This window comes from Leptodactylus fuscus, chromosome 3 (genome assembly GCF_031893055.1).
Source record: "Leptodactylus fuscus isolate aLepFus1 chromosome 3, aLepFus1.hap2, whole genome shotgun sequence".
Taxonomy (NCBI): Eukaryota; Metazoa; Chordata; class Amphibia; order Anura; family Leptodactylidae; genus Leptodactylus; species Leptodactylus fuscus.
Genome location: NC_134267.1, coordinates 89,977,417 through 90,000,416, shown reverse-complemented (window position 1 = coordinate 90,000,416; position 23,000 = coordinate 89,977,417). Strand labels below are relative to the sequence as shown.

The 23,000-nt window shown below is 40.2% G+C and overlaps 1 protein-coding gene across 1 annotated transcript in view; it reads right to left on the bottom strand.

The window, feature by feature from the left end:
• The window catches only part of AHI1 (Abelson helper integration site 1), a 148,862-nt gene extending 126,114 nt beyond the window's left edge, over positions 1–22,748 (bottom strand). Inside the window, exons 1-12 of the mRNA XM_075267926.1 lie at positions 22,654–22,748; positions 19,583–19,650; positions 17,777–17,898; positions 15,764–16,332; positions 14,160–14,302; positions 12,574–12,772; positions 10,897–11,089; positions 9,419–9,514; positions 7,839–8,021; positions 7,603–7,749; positions 6,136–6,268; positions 359–486 (exon numbers count right to left, since the gene is read on the bottom strand). Coding sequence (XP_075124027.1) covers positions 359–486; positions 6,136–6,268; positions 7,603–7,749; positions 7,839–8,021; positions 9,419–9,514; positions 10,897–11,089; positions 12,574–12,772; positions 14,160–14,302; positions 15,764–16,332; positions 17,777–17,898; positions 19,583–19,592 — 1,923 coding nt within the window. The 5' untranslated portion in view covers positions 19,593–19,650; positions 22,654–22,748. The remainder of the gene's footprint in view (positions 1–358; positions 487–6,135; positions 6,269–7,602; positions 7,750–7,838; positions 8,022–9,418; positions 9,515–10,896; positions 11,090–12,573; positions 12,773–14,159; positions 14,303–15,763; positions 16,333–17,776; positions 17,899–19,582; positions 19,651–22,653) is intronic.
• Positions 22,749–23,000: the final 252 nt, after the last annotated feature.

Sequence of the window (23,000 nt, the reverse complement as noted above, 5' to 3'; positions counted from 1 at the left end):
GGGAGGGGGTAACATGATATTAATATTAGTCCTTTCCAATTTATAATGGGGCGTGATTAAAGTTTCTGTTGGTGTAAATATGTAGGTGTCCCAAAAAATTTGTCCATACGACTTGTATTTTAACAGGACTCTAGCTCTGGGTAAAAACTGATGACAGACTCCATTTAAAAGTGTTTACTGATGTAAGAGAGTAAATTCATATATTTATAAGAAAATGTCATATCCTTTATCTTTTTATGTAAACAAAGACAATCATAATAGCCTTTTATGGTCCTATTAATCTTGTATTCCCACTTTATCGTGCATTAAAAAAACATACAAATTGTGAACCACAAAATGTACAAATCCAAAATCAAACTTGCCTGACTGTACAATCAGAAGAGGCAGATAGCAAATGATGATCATCTTTAGACCAGCAAAGATCATAGACAACATTAAGGTGACCATGAAGCTCTCGGAGATATTGACCAGAAGGAATTTCATATACTACAAGACAAAAAAAAAATCATTAGAATACAATAAAAATGCACTTTTGATGTTTTGTTGAATGATTACAATGCAAATATAACCTTAGAAACTTATTTTTAGCAAAATGTAACTCTCGCCTATAACATCAGTATTGTTACAAACTCTCCTTATAACAACTCTCGTCCATGTTCCCTAGTTAGCTACATCAAGGTTAAAAATAACTGAAGAGATGACTGTAAATACATCTGTTCTGTAACTCTCAGACTAGTGAATGGCATCAACTACATGTGTGATCACCTCTGTATTCATTCTGTGTTTGGATGTTATGGCCAGTTAACCAGAGAGGACAATGTTGAGGATCTCCATGCTCTACAAAGGTGCAAATCTCAGATGTGAGACCCATATGTATCTGACTTTAATGGCAGAGCCAGTGAATATGCCATAAATATATGGAGCTGGGAATACCCCCTTAATATGTTTTGAATATTACTGTTTTGCGGTAATACAATGTTGCCTTCTCCCATGCAGTGTGTAATGTTATACTTACAGTATAACCTGACAGCATATCCCCATCTAGTGGCCCTCACAAGAAAGCACTAGCTTCACCTAGTTTACTATAAAACGAGGGTTATAAAAAATAAATAAATAAATACAATGCCAGTAATAGGGAATGTGACTGGTGCAGCCACTGATTGCCTGCAGCACTATTACTTACATTGTGGGTATGTAAAAGGAACCATGGTGCCAGTAATACAGTACCTGACCGCCGTGGGCACTGACTGGCTGCAGCAATCACATGTAACCCATGCAAATAAATGGACATCAGGAGAACCAGAGAAGAGACAGTGGCAGCACTGGATTCCTTTGGGACAAGCGAGTGGTATTTTTATGTTATTCTAGGGCATTTCTTTTTATGTGAATTTTCCACATTGTGAGGGTGCTGCTTCCCCAACCCCTGCAATGTGGAAGAAAGTGCAAAGGAAATGCACCTGTTCTGCTAAGGAAATGTGTGAGAGCTCTCATTAGCATCTCACTCCTTCCATGTCCAAACTAATTCATTATTCTCATATTGTTAGCTATAGGCATTACCGCCATATTATTATTATTATTATTAATAATAATAATTATTATTTTCATTGTACGTCATATAACTGACCCAATCAATAACATAGCTTACTAGAAAAAAAAAAGAAACAAACTGACAAACTGCATTGGTGAAACGCATAAAAGAAACAGATAAAGCTTCCTAAATGTACATGGCATGCAGAGTATGGGACGAGAAACCTTAGCCATAAGGCAAAATCTGGATGTACTGGCTAGAGCTAATGTCTTAAGAGAAAGAAGATTACTGTATAATTGGATTACCTTTAGCTTTTGAGGAGTTAATGATCTAAAAAAGAGGTTACAGAAGAGAAACTTGCAGTTTGATGGGCAAGATACGATGTTTCAAGAAAGAAAATTGTCGTACACTAAAAACAAACTTTTATTAATATATTGCATGTAAAATTTATCACACACTAATCACACTAGGTGATAAAAAATACCTTTTATTGTACAACAATTTTCTTTTTGATTTTCGAAGGTCATTAGTACACAAGCCAGACACTTATTTGTTTCTTGTAGTAAGATAAGATGTATAACCAGTAATATTTACATTTTTCAAATGTTCTGACAACTAAATATTATCATCCATATTCTCTACCAGATTCCATTTTCAGAGGAAAGAAACTCTATTAGATCTGTAATTGATCATTGTGTTGTTCTGAGAAGCTAGGGTGGGACAGAGCAGATTTATTATAATCAGAAATTAAGCCTAGCCAATTTTCACAGCTAATGAATGTGTGAACACAACGTAAAAAGGTCATACACAGGGACCAACACAAATCCCCTATGAAAAAGTAACATCTTTAAAGCGGCTCTATCATTGGGAAAAGTCATTTTTAACTAAACTTACTTGCATAGGCTTTAGAAAGGCTAATTCACACCTACCTTTTGTATATAAATCGCCTCAGTAGTTTTTGAATGAGCCTGTTTTTATTCATATGCTAATTAGCCTCCAGCGAGCACAGGGAGTTATCAGCGAGCACACTCTCTCCTGTCATGATAAGTTATCTCCTTGCTCTCACACACAGCAGAGAGAAGTGCTCACTGAGACTTCCGATGCTCGCTGGAAGCTAATTAGCATATGTATTAAAACGGCTCATTAAACTACTGAGGCGATTTACATACAAAAGGTATATGTGGAATAACCTTTCTAAAGGCTATGCAAGTATATGTTTAGTTAAAAATTACTTTTCCCAATGATAGAGCCCCTTTAAAGCCCCCACACATAGACAACAACAGTGCTCCACAAACACAGAAAAAGTACAAAGAAAGACGGCTAGTGAGCACACAACATATACTGCCTCCCATATACAATGGAAGCTACACGTCTTCATATAAATTAACAGCTACATCTGGTCAATACAACCACACATCAAGGCACAATAAAAGTATATCTCTATTTAAATTTATGGCCGTGTTTCTACCACTGAAATTTTTCCAAAAAATTAAGTATTTCTCCCAGCAAATTATTGCAATTACATATGTTGTGTTATACACGTTTATTTGTGTTCACTGGAACAACACAAAAAAAAAAAAAAAAAAAAAAAAGGTAAATTGTATATAATTTCACACCTTTTTAAAATTGTGGGTAAATAACTGTTTCGAGCATGTGATGCTCGTTCAAAGTCAATTGTGGCAAGTCGGTCTGGGCAATATAAAAATCACAAATTAAACTAAATGGAAAAAAAAGAAGCTGAAAACTTTGCATTGTGTGCCACACTAAGCACAGAGACTAGAAAGAGGAGAAGGGAACTGTTTGAGGATTTAAAAACAAAATTGTGGAACAATATCAACAATCTCAAGATTACAGGTCCAGCTCCAGAGATCTTGATGTTCCTTTGTCCCCAGTATGCAATATAATTGAGAAGTTTAAGACCCATGACACTGTAACTCAGTGGTTCTCAACTTTTCTAATGCCGTGACCCTGCAATACAGTTCCTCATGGTGCGGTGATCCCATTCAGTTTGGAACGCGCATCCATAATGGCATGCGTTCCAGCTGAATAGCGCCGCTGCAGACAGTAGCGCGGCTTCTCAGCGGCTAAAGCCATCGGAAATATGTATTTTCTGATGGCTTTAGGAATACCTCCCAACTTCTGAAGATCACACAGAGGGACAAAATGTACGGCGCGCGCAGCGCACCGAGTCAAATTTAGCTCCACCCACTTTTATATTGACTCCGCCCATTCTCATTAATTTTTCATGTGCTCCCACACAGTATAATCCTCTTACAGTCACCCATACATTATATGTCCCTCCGCCATCTCTCCCCCAGTTTCATATAACCCCTTCATCTGGCCCCCAATTTCATGTCCCCCCCTCCATCTCTGTCCCCAGTTTCATGTCCCACCCTCCATCTCTGCCCCCAGTTTCATGTCCCCCCATCTGTTCCCCAGATTCATGTGCCCCATCTCTGCCCAGAGTTTCATGTCCCTCTGCCCCCAGTGTCATGCCGTCCCCTCCTTCATCTGCCCAGAGTTTTAAGTCCCTCCATCTCTGCCCCCAGTGTCATGCCGTCCCCCCTTCATCTGCCCACAGTTTCATGTCCCTCCATCTCTGTCCCCAGTGTCATGCCATTCCCCCCCTTCATCTGCCAGTTTCATGGGCCCTTTCATTATGTTCCACCTTAATGTTTAAAACAAAAAAAAAAAACACTTATATTCACCTTCCAACGCTCCCCCGCCGCTCTCTCCGCAGTCTCGCTAACTCATATAGTTGTAGGCGCGATGTGACGTCCTCCGGGCGCCGATGAGTTGAAACCGGGACATACCTCCCACTGACCAGGATGGTTGAGAGGTATGCTTTAGGCGACCCCTGTGTTTTGGTCATTCGACCCCCGCCGGGGTCGCAACCCACAGGTTGAGAACCACTGCTGTAGCTAATTTCCCTGGACATGGACAGAAGAGATAAATTGATGAAAGGCTGCGACACAGGATAGTCCGGATGGTGGATAAGCAGCCCCAATCAAGTTCCAAAAAAAATTCAAGCTGTCCTGCAGGCTCTGGGTGCATCACTGTCAGCAAGAACAATGTCAACATTAAATGGAAATGAAACGGTATGACAGGAGACCCAGGAATACCCCACTGCTGACACAGAGACATAATAAAGCTAGACTGCAGTTTGCCAAAACATAGGTACGCAAGCTAAAATCCTTCTGGGAAAACCTCTTGTTGACAGATGAGATCAACATAGCACTTTCTAGGTAAAGCACATCATTTTATGTTTACAGAAAACGGGATGAGGCCTACAAAGAAAAAAAACACAGTACCAACAGTCAAATATGGTGGAGGTTCAAAGATGTTTTGGGTTTTTTTTTTTTGTTGCCTCTGGCACTGGGTGCTTTGACTGTATGCAAGGCATCATCAAATCTGAAGTTTATCTGAGGCCCAGTGTAAGAAACTGGGTTTTTGTCCTAGATCATGGGTCTTCTGGCAGAACGATGACCCCCAAACATACTTCAAAAAGTACCCAGAGATGGATGGAAACAAAGCACTGAGGAGTTCTGAGTGGCCAGCAATGAATCCAGATCTAAATACTGTTTAACACTTATGGAAAGAGCTGAAAACTGCTATTGGGAGAAGGCGCCCTTCAAATATGAGAGACCTGGAGCAGTTTGCAGAAGACAGGCCCAAAATGCCAATTGAGAGGTGTAAGAAGCTTGTTGATTTTTATAGGACACTATTGATTTCAGTTATTTTTTCAAAGGATGTCTAGCCAAATATTAAGTTGAGGGTGCAGGTAATTTTCTCTGGACCATTTTTGGAGTTTTGTGTGTAATTATATCATTTTTAGCTGTTTTTTCTCTATTGTTTTGTGTTGTTCCAATACACACAAAGGATATAAACATGTGTATAACAAAACATATGTAATTGCAATGATTTCCAGTAGTTCCTAAATCATATGCACCTTTGGTCCACAGATTCATCTTGAATTTGAGATAATAAAAAGAGGGAACACTTAGGACAACACCTCAATTTGGGGTGTCTTGGAGGATATGAGGCTACATAAGCGGAAAATCAAGGATAAGTCACATCAGTTTGAAGGATTGCAGCTTCATGCTTAAAACCCAGGATAACTCAACAAATGCTTGTTAGATTATCTACAGCTATAAAATTCCCTCCACATCTTTATTTTCCATTGTTTTCGGAAACATTCAAATTCCTAGGTACTCCGCCTAGGAATCCAGGAATTTGGATTAGGCTCCATTTATAACTCCATCAGAACTTCTATTTCTTTATTCAGTTAAACAGAAAAACTGACGTTGTGACAAGGATGAATCCTTCATATGATGGATACAAAGGGATCCCAATAAACCCCAATGACGATAATGGGAACTGAGGACTACTGTTATGTCTTTTGTGGATCAAAAAGTCTCTCACGCATTTACTCTTACTCTTTCTACACATATGCTGATAGAACATATCAGAATAAATAAAGTTATTTATTTATTAAAGTTCTTTATTAATGTGGTTCACTTTAACTAAAGTATCAATTAGAATATTAACAAGGACATAAATATAGACTCTCTGACTGAAATATGATTTCTATTAATTGGAATACTTACAATATATTGGATAGCCATCTCTGTCCGCACATGCTGCAGCCAACGTTTTACCAACATGAGAAAAGCACAATGAGAAACACCCCATATGCCCACCTCGAAGAGACAAAGAATGTCTGTTGGGAATACGACAAGCCTATGTATATATAAAAAAAATAACTAAATAAATAATAAGGTACATAATGCTGACAAACATATGTGATAAAGTAAAAAAAAAGTCATATAATGTAAAAGCAATACAATAAGGAAAAAAAATCCAAGAGGCTTAGATACCCAAACATGTACAAATAGAACTCTCTGAGCTAATCCCAATTCTAGCCACTATTTCTTTATTCTACAGCACTTCGGAACATACTGGGTAGAAATAAGCAAAAGTTATAAATGGTGATATATTAAACACACATTTTAGCAAAACTGTTGCTTCAATCAATTCTTTCATAAATTTGCATCTCAGGAGAATATAAGCAACTTTGTAATGCATGAAGGAGAATGTTTATTCTTCTATTTTCTGTTATCAGTCTTCTTCTGTCTACTAAACTGCAGGTTACAAGAAGTCTATAAAGTGGGGAGAAGCAAAATGAATGAGAATCAAAACCCTAGGACATGCTGCTTAAGATAACAGTAGGTGTTTAAGAGTTTTTCAGCAGGTTTTATCAGCATCAAGCAGTATAGATGTGACTAAAGATGTGGTGAAAATGATGTCTTACTGCTAGTGCTTCAGACTTATCCATTCACCCTCCATAACCCTCTATGAGCTGCATCCATGTGTCTCCTTTCTGTGAAATCGTGCATCCCTTTATTCCTTCCCTTGCTTCTGTATTTAGATCTGTTCCTGCCTCTCATTGTGTATGTAGTATAATGACCCCATACTTTGTAAAATGAAGTATAATGAGGGCAGGGTCACTTCAAATAGCTAGATCTCAGGCATCATATAAAGGAGGAGCTGACACTAGGGTGCTACTTATATTATTTACAGAAAACTCACTTGGGATTGGGATATTTACATCATATATGTTATGTAGCTGCATATAAATATCCTATTCCCCAGTGTGTTTTCAACCTGAGATATCTCTGTAAATAATAGAGATAGCACTGCAATCTCCTCTACTATATTATACCAAAAGCAAATTTCTACATTTGATAAAGCTCGACATATAACTATTTGAAGCACTTTAATAAAAATTCTGATTGTGCTAGTCTCATACTACGGGTTTTAATATCCCATTTTCTGATCTGTGAAAGGATCAAAGCACCAGACAAAGTGGTGATACTGGATTTTTTTATTTTTTTTTATAACCTATCCTTACAATTACAATTGACTTCCATGGGAGCTATGCTGCGCTAGGCCAGTTTACAAAGACTGAAGACAACTGTTTCTGGCTTTATTCTGTGTACAGTACAGGTGAGCGACGCGGACCTCTACAACTGACGCATGCAGGTGTCACCTGTCGTGCCCCCCATCATAAGTACCTGACCAGGCAGTCGAGTCCACTTGAAAGGCTCCTTTTTCTCTTTAGCCTCAGCTGAATTATTTTCATTTACAGGGAGTTTATTCTGCATATCAGAGTTTAGGATACTTTTTTCCAGTTGAACATCCATACCAAAGTTTGGGTTTACCTTTGAAATAAAGATACATAATAAAAACCTTCAACAGTTATGAAAATGTGTTTTCTATAAAGAAATATGACATAGAAAAGATGACCTACACTTTCAGGCAGCTTCAGGCCTTTTACTGTCACATACAGTGTAGATGGGTACCGATTTCTGGGATATTTGAGCCACCAGTCATAGATGTGTGTGCTGGAAGCTACCCTAGCTTTTGAAGGAGGATAATAAAGTTGTAGCCGTAATTTTTTATCTACATTGAGCACTTCATTGGCACCAACAATCTAAAAGAAAAAAGGAGATCAAAGATAAAATGTTGAAAAAAATAATACATACTATGATTTTTAATAATTACCCTGGTTTTTAACATTCAAAAGACAATGCCAATGCTTAAACTAGCCATACAAAATAAATAAAAGTCAACCAAATCCACCAAAGTGGGATTGGCTGACTATTTTATGTGTATGGATATATCGGGTCTTGTCTTCACACCCCCAACAGCTGATGTCAAGAAGAAGAGTCTGGCCACCCAGATACCCGACAATGGCAACTTTTCTCCTTGAAATACTCGGCTGAGTTGTATGTGGATGTTTATTGCACAGTGGTCAACAGAAACATGATATGCATGGCTGCTTTTGGTTACAGGATTAAAAATGTAGAAAGAAGAAATATACAGTTTAAATGAAACTTCACAACTGAAGCAATATTGTTGCTGAATGGACTACCACCCATCATGACAAAGCAGGAGCCAAGAACCTTTACTCTTGCTCCAGAGAACTACCCTTCAGCCTCATTCATGATGAGCTGGTTGGAAAACTGTTTAAATAGTTTATGAAGATTTATGGCAGATTTATGAAAACAGTCTTAAATGGATCCTATCATTAAAACACAATTTTTTCTGCCTACCACGTAGGAATAGCCTTAAGAAAGGCTATTCTTCTCCTACCTTTTGATGTCCTCTCTGCGCCACCATTCCGTAGAAATCCCGGTTTTCGTTGGTATGCAAATGAGTTCTCTCTCAGAACTGGGGGCGGTCCACAGCGCTCAAACAGCACTGGGGGCGTCCCCAATGCTGCGAGATAACTCTCCAGCGACGCCTCAATCTTCCTCAGGAACGTCCTCTTCATGCATCTTCTTCTGGTGCGAGTGGGCAAACTTGTAGGCCTTGAGCAGAGCCGACTGCACATGCCCACAGATCACAAGAAAATGACTGCTTACTTACTGTGTAAGCGGCCATTTCTCTTGTGACGCGGGCATGCGCAGTCAGCTCTGCCCGAGGCCTACAAGTTTAACCACCTGCGTCGGAAGAAGACGCGTGAAGAGGATCCATTCCTGAAGAAGATGGAGGCGTCGCTGGAGAGTACTCTCACAACATTGGGGACGCCCCCAGTGCTGCTAGAGAAGTCATTTGCATACCGATAAAAACTGGGATTTCTACAGAACGGCGACGTGGAGAAGACACCTAAAGGTAGGAGAAGACATCTAAAGGTAGCCTTTCTTAAGGCTATTCCTACATAATAGGCAGAAAAAATTGTGTTTTAATGATAGGATACCTTTAAAGAAAAGTTTAATTTTCTATGAGCACTACAAGAAATGAAAGTTGTTCTGTGATTGGTTGCTAAGGGCAACTAAAGAAAGTTTTCCTAAATCTGCGCCACTGTTTCTATGAGAGATGTCATACCTTTAAAAATGCCCATGCAATTTTCTGGAATTCTCTCTCTTTTATTTCTATATTGGAGCTGGTGTTTAAACTACCTTCATGTATCAAGTCAAGGACCTGGAAAAACAATGTATTCATAATTTAGAAACCTACAAAGCATGTAAGGTATTTTTCACATCACAATTACGGTAGATTAAATTTTAGCCTCCAAATGCAGGATATGTTTGAAATAATGAGAAAATGTATCCATTGACTTTAAAGAGGATCTTTCACCACTAAAGTCAAATCCAGCTATTTGCAGTTATTTGAGTACTGAGCGCTGTTAATTCTGATTCTAATTCCTGATATGCTATTTAGGCCTTGTACTGTCAGGAGGGCGATGTCAGACAGGAGCAGACAAGAGGTGTGAATCTGAGCTCTGATAGAGTCAATCTCTGAGGCAGTGGCCATTAACAGATGCTAAGAACTGCAGTTAATGGGGGTTGCTAAAGCCCAACTGTAGTTTTAAAATTTATTTTTTGTAATTTACAATGGATCTGATGTAGGATATATTTGAGTGTCGATAATTTTGTTAATTGACAAAACTAAACTAAAAGAGAAAACGTTTGCTCCTTATCTTAATATTTTATTTTCGTCAAGTAACAAAATTAACGCTATTTTTGAAACCATTCTTAATGTGCAGCAGTTTTCCCACCCCTGTCTTAAACATTTGCAGAATATCGTATAATTAAATTTAGCACTGACTACATGGGTTTCTCTATGCATCTGTTATATCCCGCCTCTAGTCTGAAGAAAGACTATATCTATAATGTTGCTACAAGCTACTGATCTTATGAAAACCCTTATATGACTTCAACAAAAGAATAGGTGATAAATTTCTGGTCACTGGGAGGTACCACTGGACCTCTATTATCACTAAAACAGTCTTGACCCACTCACTGCAGTGAGGAAACCATTGACTGGAGCAGTGGTCGAGCATTTTAAAATGTTCCTGTCATTTCAAGTGACTTTTAATGATTTGATACTAGCTGCCATACGCTATTACACAATAAGTAGAGGGAAAACCTGCTGTATAACTGTCTGTCTCTCACTCAGAAGAGGACCATGCAGAGCACATAGAAAGAAGTCCTGACCTTTATTGATGTGGATAAAATGTGTTGATCATGACAAAAGAAAGCAAGCTACTGCTCAGTGTTTCTTTACCTTCTGCACTTCCCCTCCCTCCGCTCACACAGTACAGCGCAATAGACACTGCTGTGAGGAAGGGCGCTCTTGACTAAGTGTCAGAAATGTCTTTCTGACAGTGAAGAGCTACGGTAGCAGCACCGATAGCTCTTCAGCGGGGGCACAGAACGGGAAAGCCGATAGTGCGCCGAATTCAGCGTACTGTCGGCTTTCTAGTGGTGTATTACACCGCATGTGCCCCAGGAGGTGAAAGGTCCTCTTTACTGACTTACCATCATTGCTGCGCATCATTCCACATACAAAAGCAATTTTACCTCAAAAAATATGATAACATTAGGACTGCCTTCCTTGATGTGCAGAAAGTGTGTGAATTTCTCCACAAATATGATTTGCTCATCCCACTCAGGAATCAGCGTTTTCAGCAGCTTGAAGTCATACGGTTGTGTGAACTTGGGGAGAACGTACTCATTTCTTTCTTGGTCATGAAATGATGAAACTGCATCAGAGCTAAAAACAAAGCATAGGTTTCACTTACAGCAAAAAAAAATAAAAAAATAATTAAACTGGGTATTTAAAGGGGTTGTCCCGTTTCAGACCAATATTGTGAATCAAATGTCATTATTTGTATAATAAAAAGTTATACAATTTTCCAATATACTTTCTGTATCAATTAACCCAAAATTCACATTTTTACTAGGGGTTAAAGGAGAAAATGCGACCCACAATTTGTTATGCAATTTCTCATAAGTACGGAAACACCCTACATGTTAATGTAAACTGATGTTTGGGCACACAACATAGTGCCGAAGAGAAGGATCGACACTAGGAAATTAAAGAGCAGATCATGATTGAATAGTTCTAAGGTGACATTTTTCATTTGCAGTGCCCTACAGTGCAATGAATATCCTCAGAAGTGACCCCAATTTGAAACTATACCCCCCCAACAGAATTTACTGAGGTATATAGTGAGCATTTTGACACCAAAGCTGTCTCACTAGTTGAATTAACATTAGGTCATAAAAACGCAAAATTACTTTTTTTTCATACTAAAGCATAACTTTAGTCCCAAACTATTAATTTTCACAATGTGTTAAATGAGAACATGCATGCACAGCCCATTACACAATTTTTCCTGAACACGGCAATACCCCATATGTAGTCCTAATAAGCTGTATGGGCACATTGTGGGGCTCAAACCAGAAAGAGCGCTTTTTGGCTTTTGGAAGGCAGATTAGACTGGAATAGTTTTCAGGTGCCATGTTTCATTTGCAGAGCCCCAATAGTATCAATACAATGACCCCGTTATGGAAACTATCCCTTAAAGAATTTTTCAAACGGTAAAGCAACCATTTTGACCCAGACTCTGTTTCACAGATTTTATTAAAGAGGTTGTTCGGGCTTAATTTTTTTATGGCCTATTTTTAGGCGCCTGGGCCAATCATCAGACCCCAGACTGTCCCTAATGGATATTGGAATGGCCTGAAGACATTGCAGCACAATTCGGCACACCACCAAAGGGGTTAATGCTGTTGGATCAGTGGCCTCTCCACTTTCCACACTAGTGATAGAGGAGGAGCTGGATACACATCAATGATATACAGATGTCACATCCTAGCAATATAACATCAATTAGTATCCCTAGCTTTTAGTTATTATGATAATGTCAATATAAAATTAACTTAAAATAGTCAACAAAATAATTGGAATTCGTTTTACAGTTGAAAGAAGCCAATGCAGTTTTTTTTTTCACTCCCAAAAGAAAGGGGTATGCCTATGTTGGCGTTTATGGCTATACTTGCTGGATGTGCATAAAATGCCATACAGTTGAAGGTACCACCTCTGGTAGCCGCATTTATCTTGAGACAGATTAAACCCTGAAACACTTTCACAACTGCAGTGAAGGAATAGATGGCTGCGAATTCACATGTACAGCATAACTATATCTATATATTTGCAATAGTGATCTCCATCCATAACCATCAACATATTACCTTGTCTCTTTCTTGACATATTCCCCTGTATTCTGATCAATGATGTGAATCTTCACCATGGGCCGAGATACCATGAGGTCAGTTTTTAATTTGTCAGAGCGATGAACATAAACTCCTAGCACCAGATTATCATCATACACATGTCTAGGACTGGTTTTAGCAACAAGTTCTTCTCTTGCTTCAAGTCTTTCTATATCATCTATTAATATAAATAAGAAAATCTGAAAAAGTGACGTGCAACATACATGCATATAGTTTAAAAAAATCATTTCACTAGTGGTGGAGAAGATATGAAATGATTTTATGGCACAATGGCAAATTTCAAAAGGTGTAAAAGGTAAAATCTGCATTTGATATGTACCTGATGCAATCTATTGAGCATCAGAAAGAGTATACAAGATATATTGTAGTCCCTTGTAGGTTATAAATGTGTTTACTAAGGGCTCGTTCACATCTGCGCCCAGTCTCCGTTCTGCAGGTTTCCGTTTCCTGCACAAAACTGAACAGGAGACGGAAATCTGCAGGACTCTTTCATACCCATTCATTTGAGCGTTTTATGCTCTCTGCCGTGAAACCTTTTTTTTTAAAACCAGACACAGAGTCGGACATGCAGTACTCTGTCCGATTTTAAAAAAAACAGCATAAAACAGTCACCACCGCTCACGGCCGGACCCACTCTGACAGCTTTCCGTCTTCTGCATGCAGAAGACGGAAAGCTGAGAACAGAGACCCGAACGCTAGTGTGAACCTAGCGTCAGAAAATTTCTCAATTGGTGAATCACCCATAGTCCCAAATATTGGACTTGAAAAATGTGGCATGTGGAAGGTTTATCTGCACAGTATTATGCGCTACTTCAGAGCTGAATAACAGAATATTAAAATAATTTTTGTGCCGGTTATTTTGTCAGGCAATTAATTCACAGTATAAAAAAAAACAAACACATGTAGGGAAGGGGAAAAGGGAAACACAGCCCCTATTTCAAAGATTAGCACAGAAAGATGCATGCATAGTAAAGACAAAATTGCTATGTCCATATATATATGATATCCCACACTTTGGGTAGATTGCACGGATTAATTTTTTTTTTTTTTTTTTTTTTTTTTTTTTAAAACATATACAAAAATTTTTTTTCCAAAAAATACATGACATATATAACAATATTTGACTCACATGGATGTGGAGAAACGCCAGGGCTGACGCGTTTCGGTACTGTATGTACCTTAGTCGTAGCCAGGCTACGACTAAGGTACATACGGTACTGAAACGCGTATGTACCAGGTTACGACTAAGGTACATACGGTACCGAAACGCGTCAGCCCTGGCATTTCTCCACATCCATGTGAGTCAAATATTGCTATATATGTCATGTATTTTTTTTATTTTTTTTTTATTTTGTATATGTTTTTTTTTAAAAAAAAATCTATGATGAATAAAGCAAAGTCGATTTTTATGCCATTTGAGATTGCTGGTTTTCCTTGGAAGAAATTCCTTTTAACCCTTGATTAAAAAAAACAAGTACAAAGAAACACAGACAGATAGGTACAGAGAGAGAGCAGACTCAATAAAGGCAAATTACATTACTAACCTGTTTTTGACTTTTTTTTAGACTTCCTGCCTTTAACTTTAGGAACATCTTCTTGTATCATAGCATTATGTGAAGATGTTTGTGGCTGAGGCTGATTATGTGTCTCTGCTGGTGTGGCTTGTAGCTCCAAAACAGACATAACACTGTGAGAACAAAAGATATACACTTCATTGATATTACACTCAGGATAGGTAAAACCTGAAACACAGTATGCTGCTTTAAAGAAGTACTCCAAACTCAAACAGTTGTCCAGTTTCGGAAATTAACTGTTATTGTTTGTATAATAAATAGTTATACAATTTTCCAATATACTTTCTGTAGCAATTCCTCATTGGTTTCTAGAGCTCTGCTTGTTGTGATTCTTTGTTTACTTAAAGTGTATAAAAATCAGTCTGTTGTCATGTAAGAGCAGGTTCACATCTGTGCCCGGTCTCCGCTTTCAGGTTTCCGTCTTCTGCCGACAGGAGGCAGAAACCCGGCAGACAGTGTCCACCCGTGAGTGTTTTGTGGTCTCCACGGAGAAACCATTTTTTTCTTTTAACCAGGCACAAAGTCCTGCATGTCCGACTTTGTGTCCTGTTGAAAAAAATCGGTTTCGCCACGGAGAGCAAAAAAACTCTCATGGGCGGACACTTTGCAAATGAATGGGTTTGAAAAGTGACTGCTGGTTTCCGTCTTCTGTCCAGTTTCTCAGGCAGAAGAAGGAAACCCGAAAGCGGAGACCGGGGCGCAGGTGTGAACCCGCCCTAACAGACACATGACACTTGTAAAAAAAAAAAACTGTTTGCTGTGCTGTGACAACCTGTGCAATTTTCCAATATACTTTCTGTATCAATTCCTCCCGGTTTTCTAGATCTCGGCTTGCTGTCATTCATTCTGTCACTTCTAGAGGATAAAACTCTGACCATGGTCATGTGATGAGCACACAGGTGCACAGCTGATTACCAGGCAGATGTCTGATTACTGGGCTGTGACTATAACAAGCGGCACCTGTGTGCTCATCACATGACCATGGACCGTAAATCACATGACCATGGTCAGGGTTTTATCCTCTAGAAGTAACAGAATGAATGACAACAAGCCGAGATCTAGAAAACTGTGAGGAATTGATACAGAAAGTATATTGGAAAATTGTACAACTTCTTATTATACAAACCATAACATTTGTCTCTTAATATTGGTCTGAAAGTGGCCATCCACTTTAAGCAGTATTCTCTGCAAGAGACACATCCAGCCACCTGCTATGGAGAGGCATGCATGCAATACCTGGTTGCAGTTACCTGCTTATATACTCAAAGTGTTTTTCCACCAATCTGAAAGTTATTCTCTATATATAGGATGATCAACAGGATAACTTGCTCAGATGGGAGAACAGGGATGTTCCATTCATTTCAATAGGAGTCCAGGAGATAGCTGAAGTAAAGGTTTGGTATCTCTGGTGCTGCCATTGAAATGAATAGAACAGTGTGTGCACTGCTTGACCAATGCTGGATTCAGAAGAGGGGACAAAACACCCCTATTCTCATGATCGGTGGGTATTTCAGTGGTTCTGTGAATAGGGTATGACTAGTTCAGATAGGAAAACCCCTTAAAAAAACAATTACCTGGTTTCTGGTTTTATTTCCACCAAATCTTTCTTCTTTCTCCTTTTTTTTGTGCCATTTCCATTTTGTAATAGAAGCTGCTGTTGGTCATCATTGCTGAAAAGATGATCCCTTAGTTTCTTTCTTATCTTGTCTTTGATGTCATTGGTTTCCTCCTGGGAAACATGAAGTCTATAAGCCTCAAAAAGTTGTTCTTCATTTTCTAAATCAGCTGGGCTAGGCTGTTCTTCTATAGTGCCGACTGTCATCTCAGAAGGCAAGGATTGCTGTTGTGCTGGATTTGAACTTCTAATAGCATTGAGCTGTAATAAATCTAAGTTTTTCGTTTGAAGTTCACTATGGTCACTTTTGTCTGTCCCACTAGTTTTCTTTTTTTTTTTCTTCACAGCTTTTACATGCGTGTGCTCTTTAGTGCTTTCACTGCCTCCTTCTTGTCTTTCCCATAGATGTTCTCTGTCTTTTTTCTTAGAAAATCTTGGACTATCCTCTTCAGCGCTGTGTTCACTGTTTTCGAATGCATCACGTACACGATCTTTGACAGGGTGAAGTTGACTTTTGAATGTTTCAAGCTTTATAACAAAAAGGCAAAAATAACAACAATATGACTTGGACCTCCACTATTCTGATATCCTAAAGATAGACCCTGAACATTCTGGTCCTGTCCTGGAAAATCCCTCTAAGTAAAACTCCTTTCAATATATCAAGACACAGTCACCATCAGTTTTATACTACATACAGAGTCAGAATGGGGAGCTTATGACCCAAAAATAAAATTTATTCTTGGGGCCCAGTATACAGCTACACACAAATATAACCTGATTCTTGTTCACAAATTCCTAAAATGTCACCAACATGAAATTATTTTTCAGTAGCCTACTTTGCGCTAGAGCCCTCTAAGCAATGGGAACCAGAGATTTCTAATCACACAGCGGCAGATTCAGGCAGCAGAAAGACACTGCAAACTGATTGGGGTCCATGTAGTGATTCAAAAGATTCGGCCCAGGTAGGAAGGATACTGGTTAGTCTGACTCTGCACCTAGATGTCATCATCTATAGTTAGATGTGTATAAACTGAGTATTTTATTAATTAGTTCAACCAGTAAATTGTCCTACGCATATACCGTATATACTCGAGTATAAGCAGAGTTTTCCAGCACAGTTTTTCTGCTGAAAAAGCCCCCCTCGGCTCATACTCGAGTCAAGCAAAAAAACAAATATATATATATATATATATATATATATATATATATATATATATATATATATATATATATATATATATATATATATTATTTTTTTTTTGGGGGGGGGGTGGAGGGGGGTCTATGACCAGCCACAATAGTAATGTTTGGAATCTCCCATAAAATAGTGAAAAAAAGAGAAGATTTAAAATAATATAATAAAACAATAAAATAAAAGTTCTAAATCACTCCTTACCCTAGAATACATATAAAAGCAGAAAATTACTGTAAAACACATACACATTAGGTATCCTGTGTCTGACAGTGCCCGGTCTACTGAGTATAGGGGATCTGCAGTGCTCCTGTTCCGTCGAGAAGGGGTTAATAGGAGCACTGCAGATACCCTATATTCAGCCAGGCTGAATTCCAAGTGAGGGAAAAAACCCAGTCCTCATGCTCAGGGAAGGGGCAGACAGACAATCAAAACATCCCCTCTCCTTCCCCAGCATCTACTGCACCCAAAAACTCTGACCATTTTAATTTTTGAAATTTTCCAGTAGCTGCTGCATTCCCCCCCCCCCCCCCAGCTTATACTCGAGTCAATAAGTTTTCCCAGTTTTTGTTGTAAAATTAGGGGTCTCGGCTTATATTCAGGTCAGCTTATACTCAAGTATATAGGTTAATCTGGTTGAGATGCTGAACGATGAGTATCTGCATGAAGTTAAAAAAAAGTGCTATGTTGAGCAAGGGGCCCCCCCAAGCTCTGGGGCCCACTGGGGGATTCACATGCGGACCAGTCTGAGTCTGATTACACACTGTATGAGATACATACTGCAACATGTTCTTTAGGAGCCTTCTTCTTTTTGTTTGTTTTTTTGACTTCTGATAGAGCAGCATAACTCTGGAACACTTCATCAAATCGGCTCTTTGTCCTCACTTTTGCCTCACTCTCTACTGTAAAAACATGAAAGAGATCTGTAACATCATCATTACTGTCACTAATCATTAAAGCAGAATATTCCTGCAATCTAATAATTACCAGGATGCACTCCTAGCACTAAACACAAAATACACCAAAAATTGTAAAGAATATCCCAGAACTTCCTTCCGCCACAGAGTCCTTTTCCTTGGTTAATTTTGACTCATAGTACAGTCAAAACTGAAAAAAAAAAAAAAAAAAGAATTCTTTTCTTGAAGAGCTTTAGTCACCCCTTCCTCTCCACAGTCTTGTGTCAGGCTATAAGACACTGGAAGGAGTAGTAGCATCTCCTCTGTCAGCACCGTGATTCGAGCTAAACACCAACCTATAGCCAGCCACAACTGAAACGGTAACTGACCAAAAAATGTAAAACTAGGGAAAAAAAGCCATGGTACCTGCTCAAACACCTACCTACTAGGGTTGAGCCGATCTTGACTTTTCAGGATCGATTTTAAAATCCAATTTCCGATCATTTTTCATTCGAACCCGATCTCAATCCCAATTCCGATCCTAATGCAAGTCAATGGGATTTTTTTACTAATCGGAGATCGGATTTTAAAAACAATCCTATTCACTATACAGCATGGAATCTAACAATTGAACGCTTTAATTGTTAGAATCCACGCTGTGTAGTGATTTTTTTTAATCACTAAGTAGCCAGAGGATTTTTTATTAATCCTCTGGCTACTTAGTCCCCCCTGGTGTCCATTTACCTGCAGAGATGGCTGGTCCGGTGCCCAGTGTTCTCGTTCTTCTTCGCCTCGCTGCCCCCTGCTTCCCAGGTTAGGAGAGTGTGGGCGGGTACTGGGAGGGGAGACGTCACATCTCCCCACCCTGTACCCGCCCACACTCTCCTAAGCCACAAGCCCCACCTTCTTCCTAGATCTTTAAACACTAACATGGGAGGCGGGGCCAGCGAGGCGAAGAAGAACGAGAACACCGGGCACCGGACCAGTCATCTCTACAGGTAAATAACTACTAGAGATGTTAGCTAGTCTCCCATTAGAATGAATGGACGCAGCCATGCGCAGGGGGTTAAGGCTGTGTGCCGGCTGCTTCCATTCATTCCTATGAAACTGCAGCGGAGCCTTCAGAGAGTATACACTCCGCTCAGAATGAGTGGAGCGTATACTCAGTGTGAAGGCTAACATTGTTAGCTTTTCCCACAATGCTTGGCCAGTAGCAAATCACCGATCTCGATCCCACCTAAAAAGATCGTGTTCGGAATTCCGATGGCGATCGTGAAATTTTCTCGATCGCCAATCGGAATCCGATCTTTTCCGAACACGATCGCTCAACCCTAATGCTTATACTTATGCTTATCACTATAGCCAATGATAGATTACCTTTAAAGGACACCAGAAAAGTGCAGTGCAGTTTGTAGGCAGTATGTTATAAAGCAGTTATTGATTCAATGAAATCTCAGCACTTTTATGGCCCTATCAGTGATCGACAGCTATCTCTGTATGTACAGTCATAGAGGGAATGACAAATAGATGGAATCACTCATAGGTCTGCCTTCTTGACTTCATAGCAAGGAAAGAGGAGAATTTAAATGAATCAATAACAAGTTATAATGAATCATTCAAATCTGCTCAGCTCCTCCTGCTCTATAACATACTGCCTGCAGATTACCTTACAAATTAGTAACAATTTTACCTGTAGGCATCTTCAGTCCAAGAAAGTGCACAAAATCATTTCTGTTTCATATTTGCCCAAATTTCAACCTGTACAAATGAAAATAACTATATTAATTAAATAAAAATATGTGACAAAGAATTTAGCATTACAAAAACACTTAAAAGGGTCGTCCAGGCAAAAACAGACAACATTTTTAATGTTTAAATCAGCCGGGGCATTGAATAAAATAAAAAAGTGCATACTCACCTGTCCCCAATGCTCGGTTGTCCTGCTACGCTTCCTGGTTCCTCTGCTCCAGCGGGTCTTTTCCAGAGTTCCACTGAAGCTGCTGATTGGCCTCAGCAGTCACGTGACCATGGAGGACAATCAGCAGCTTTAGCAGAATTCTGGAAGAGACCCGCTGGAGCAGAAGAACTTGGACATGTGGAAGGACACTGGATAAATAGGGGCAGGTGAGTATACTTTTTTTTTTAATTTTTCTTTATTTTATTCAATGCCCCCAGCTGATTTAAACATTAAAAAGGTTGTCCATTTTTGCCTTGTCATTCATTCTGCTCATTTCTAGGGAACAAATTTCCGACCATGGTCATGTGATGAACACACAGGTACACAGCTTATTATAATCACAGCACAGCAATCACATACCTGTCTCGTAACGAGCTGTGCACCTGTGTGCTCATCACATGACCACGGACCGTAAATCACATGACCATGGTCAGATTTTCATCCACTAGAAGTAACAGAATGAATGACAGCAAGCAGAGATCTAGAAAACTGTGAGAAATAGATACAGAAAGTATATTGGAAAAGTGTACAACTTTCTATAATACAAACAATAACATTTGTCTCTCAATATTGGTCTGAAAGTAGCCAACCCCTTTAAGAACACAGTTTAGTGACTTATATTCCTAATGTAAGCCACAATGCTCTGCTGATTCTATAGCACCCAATGATTGTTGATTTGAAAGGAAAAATTGCAACACTTGCATCAACAATGATGGAACCCGCCATGGAGCTCCAATCCACATGTGATCACACGTTTACCCTCCTCATTGACTTGATGATTCTAAAAAAAGAGAAAGCAGGAACATCTTATAATGCCAGTAATATTTAATGTAACCCACAAGAAAAAAACTAAAAGTGGCATTTTAGCCAAAATGTGTTGACCCCCAACTGCTACAATTCTTCTTAGGCCTAGTTCACATCTGCATTCAGTATTCCGTTGAGGAAGTCTGCTTGCAGACCCCCCGAACGGAATACCGAATGCATTAAAAAGTGGTTAGCTAAGAAACCACATGAACCCCATAGACTATAATGGGGTCCGTGTGTTTTCCGCACAGTGTCTGCATGAATCATGCGGAGAGAAAAGTACTGCAAGCACCACTTTTCTCTCTGCATTATTCGTGTGGACACCACACAAAAAACACACGGACCCATTATAGTCTATGGGGTCCGTGTGTTTTGATTGCTCACCGCTTTTTAATGTGTTTGGTATTCCATTCAGGAAGGGGTCCCCAAGTGGACTCCCGTAACAGAACAACGCACGCAGATGTGAACTAGGCCTTATGGGTAACTTCACCACCACAGATTCCTATTCAAGTCCTAAACAACATGGACTGCCTATGTGTTTGCAGTGGAGGAGCCACCTGTGTGAAGCCCCCATGAAACATAAGATGAAAACCAGGAAAGGCCTGGTTCACATCTGCGTTCAGTATTCTGTTTGGGAAGTCCGCATGAGTCCGGTGAGCTTATTAAAGCACATGGACCCCAGAGACTATAATGGGATCCGTGTGTTTTCCCCATGGTGTTCGCACGGAACATGTGGAGAGAAAAGTACTTAATGAACTACTTTACACTACTTTACTACTACACATAGACCCCGTTATAGTCTTTGGGGTCTGTGTGCTTTTATTGCTCACCGCTTGTCAATGCGTTCGGTATTCTATTCGGGGGGTCCCCAAGCGGACTCCCCGAACGGAATACTGAACGCAAATGTGAACCAAGCCTGAGTATAACTTTGGGAGTAAACAGAGGTAAATATTGCCATTTTCTGTGTCTCCTAGGAAGAGCAGTGTAAAGGCTCGTTCACATCTGCGCCCGGTTTCCATTCTGCAGGTTTCCGTTTCTTGCACAAAACAGAGGAAGGAGATGGAAACCTTCAGGACTCTTTCATACCCATTCATTTGAATGGGTTTGAAAGATGTCTGGCCGTGAGCGGCGGTGAGCATTTTATGCTCTCTGCGGCAAAACTGTTTTTTTTTAACCAGACACAGAGTCAGACATGCAGTACTCTGTGTCCGGTTTAAAATAAACGGTTTCGCTGTGGAGAGCATAAAACGCTCACCGGCGCACACGGCCAGACTCGGCATGACAGGTTTCCGTCTTCTGCATGCAGAAGACGGAAACCTGAAAACAGAGACCAGACGCTAGTGTGAACCCAGCGTAAGGCACAGATTGGCAGTGTGAGCATTGTGTCAGAGAATGTACAACACACACCCACAACTGGCAACACCTGTCAGATCATCCATATTCTTCTGGTAGGAATGAGGGCGCGTCTTGGCCACATCCAGGCTGAGCTGCACTTATTCTAATTCTTCAGATGGGAAAGTACAAGAGCATCCTGACAATGAGCGGTATAATGCAGGATTGTAAGAAAAGATGAGAGTTGTTATAGCAAAAGCTGACATGTCAGGACCACTTGCTGGTCTTCTGCTCACCAGAGCAATCTCCCTTGAGAGCAGACCTTTCTTTGGCGGCCTCTGCCATTGTTTATGTCCTCAGGGTTGGCATTGTAGTTGGTTGCCCTGTTTATGGCCGCGCTATCCGGCTGCCACTTCCCCAGGAGCACACTGCCTGCCAGGCACTTCTTACACATGTAAAATTGAGCTTGTGCATCAGCTGGGGACTAAGCAGGGTTGTCATATAACCGGAGCTCCAGCTGATCTGTGGCTATAGGCAGGGCTATGTGCTCGGAGGCATGAGACTACAGCCGGGCTACAGCAGAACGCTCCTCCGCTCCTCCATGGAACATCAGCACAGCCGCGCGCTCATAACAAAGCAACAAGACGACGAGCTGGTGACAGACATACCTCAGTGCCGTGCGGCCATGATGCCAGTGCCACAAGGACAAGCCACACGCCTCACTCTTCCGTTACTTTCCTTACCGCCGCCACAACAGCTCCCTGGTTACCGGCCCCGCCTACTGCCGTCACCCAGACAACCCTGCAGCCAGTCAGAGGGCCTGCCGGGCGCCATTGGTGTATACAAGGCTGTGGAACGGCGGAGTATCCGGAAGTTGTGGGCTGGAGTGTGCGATGGTTGCGACTAGAATGGAGTTGCTCCTGATAGGTCCTCCCTCCAGCTACTCCGCTGTACTCACCTCACTAGTGAACGGCCTAGAATGGAGATGCTGGAGGGAGGACCTACCGGGTGCGAC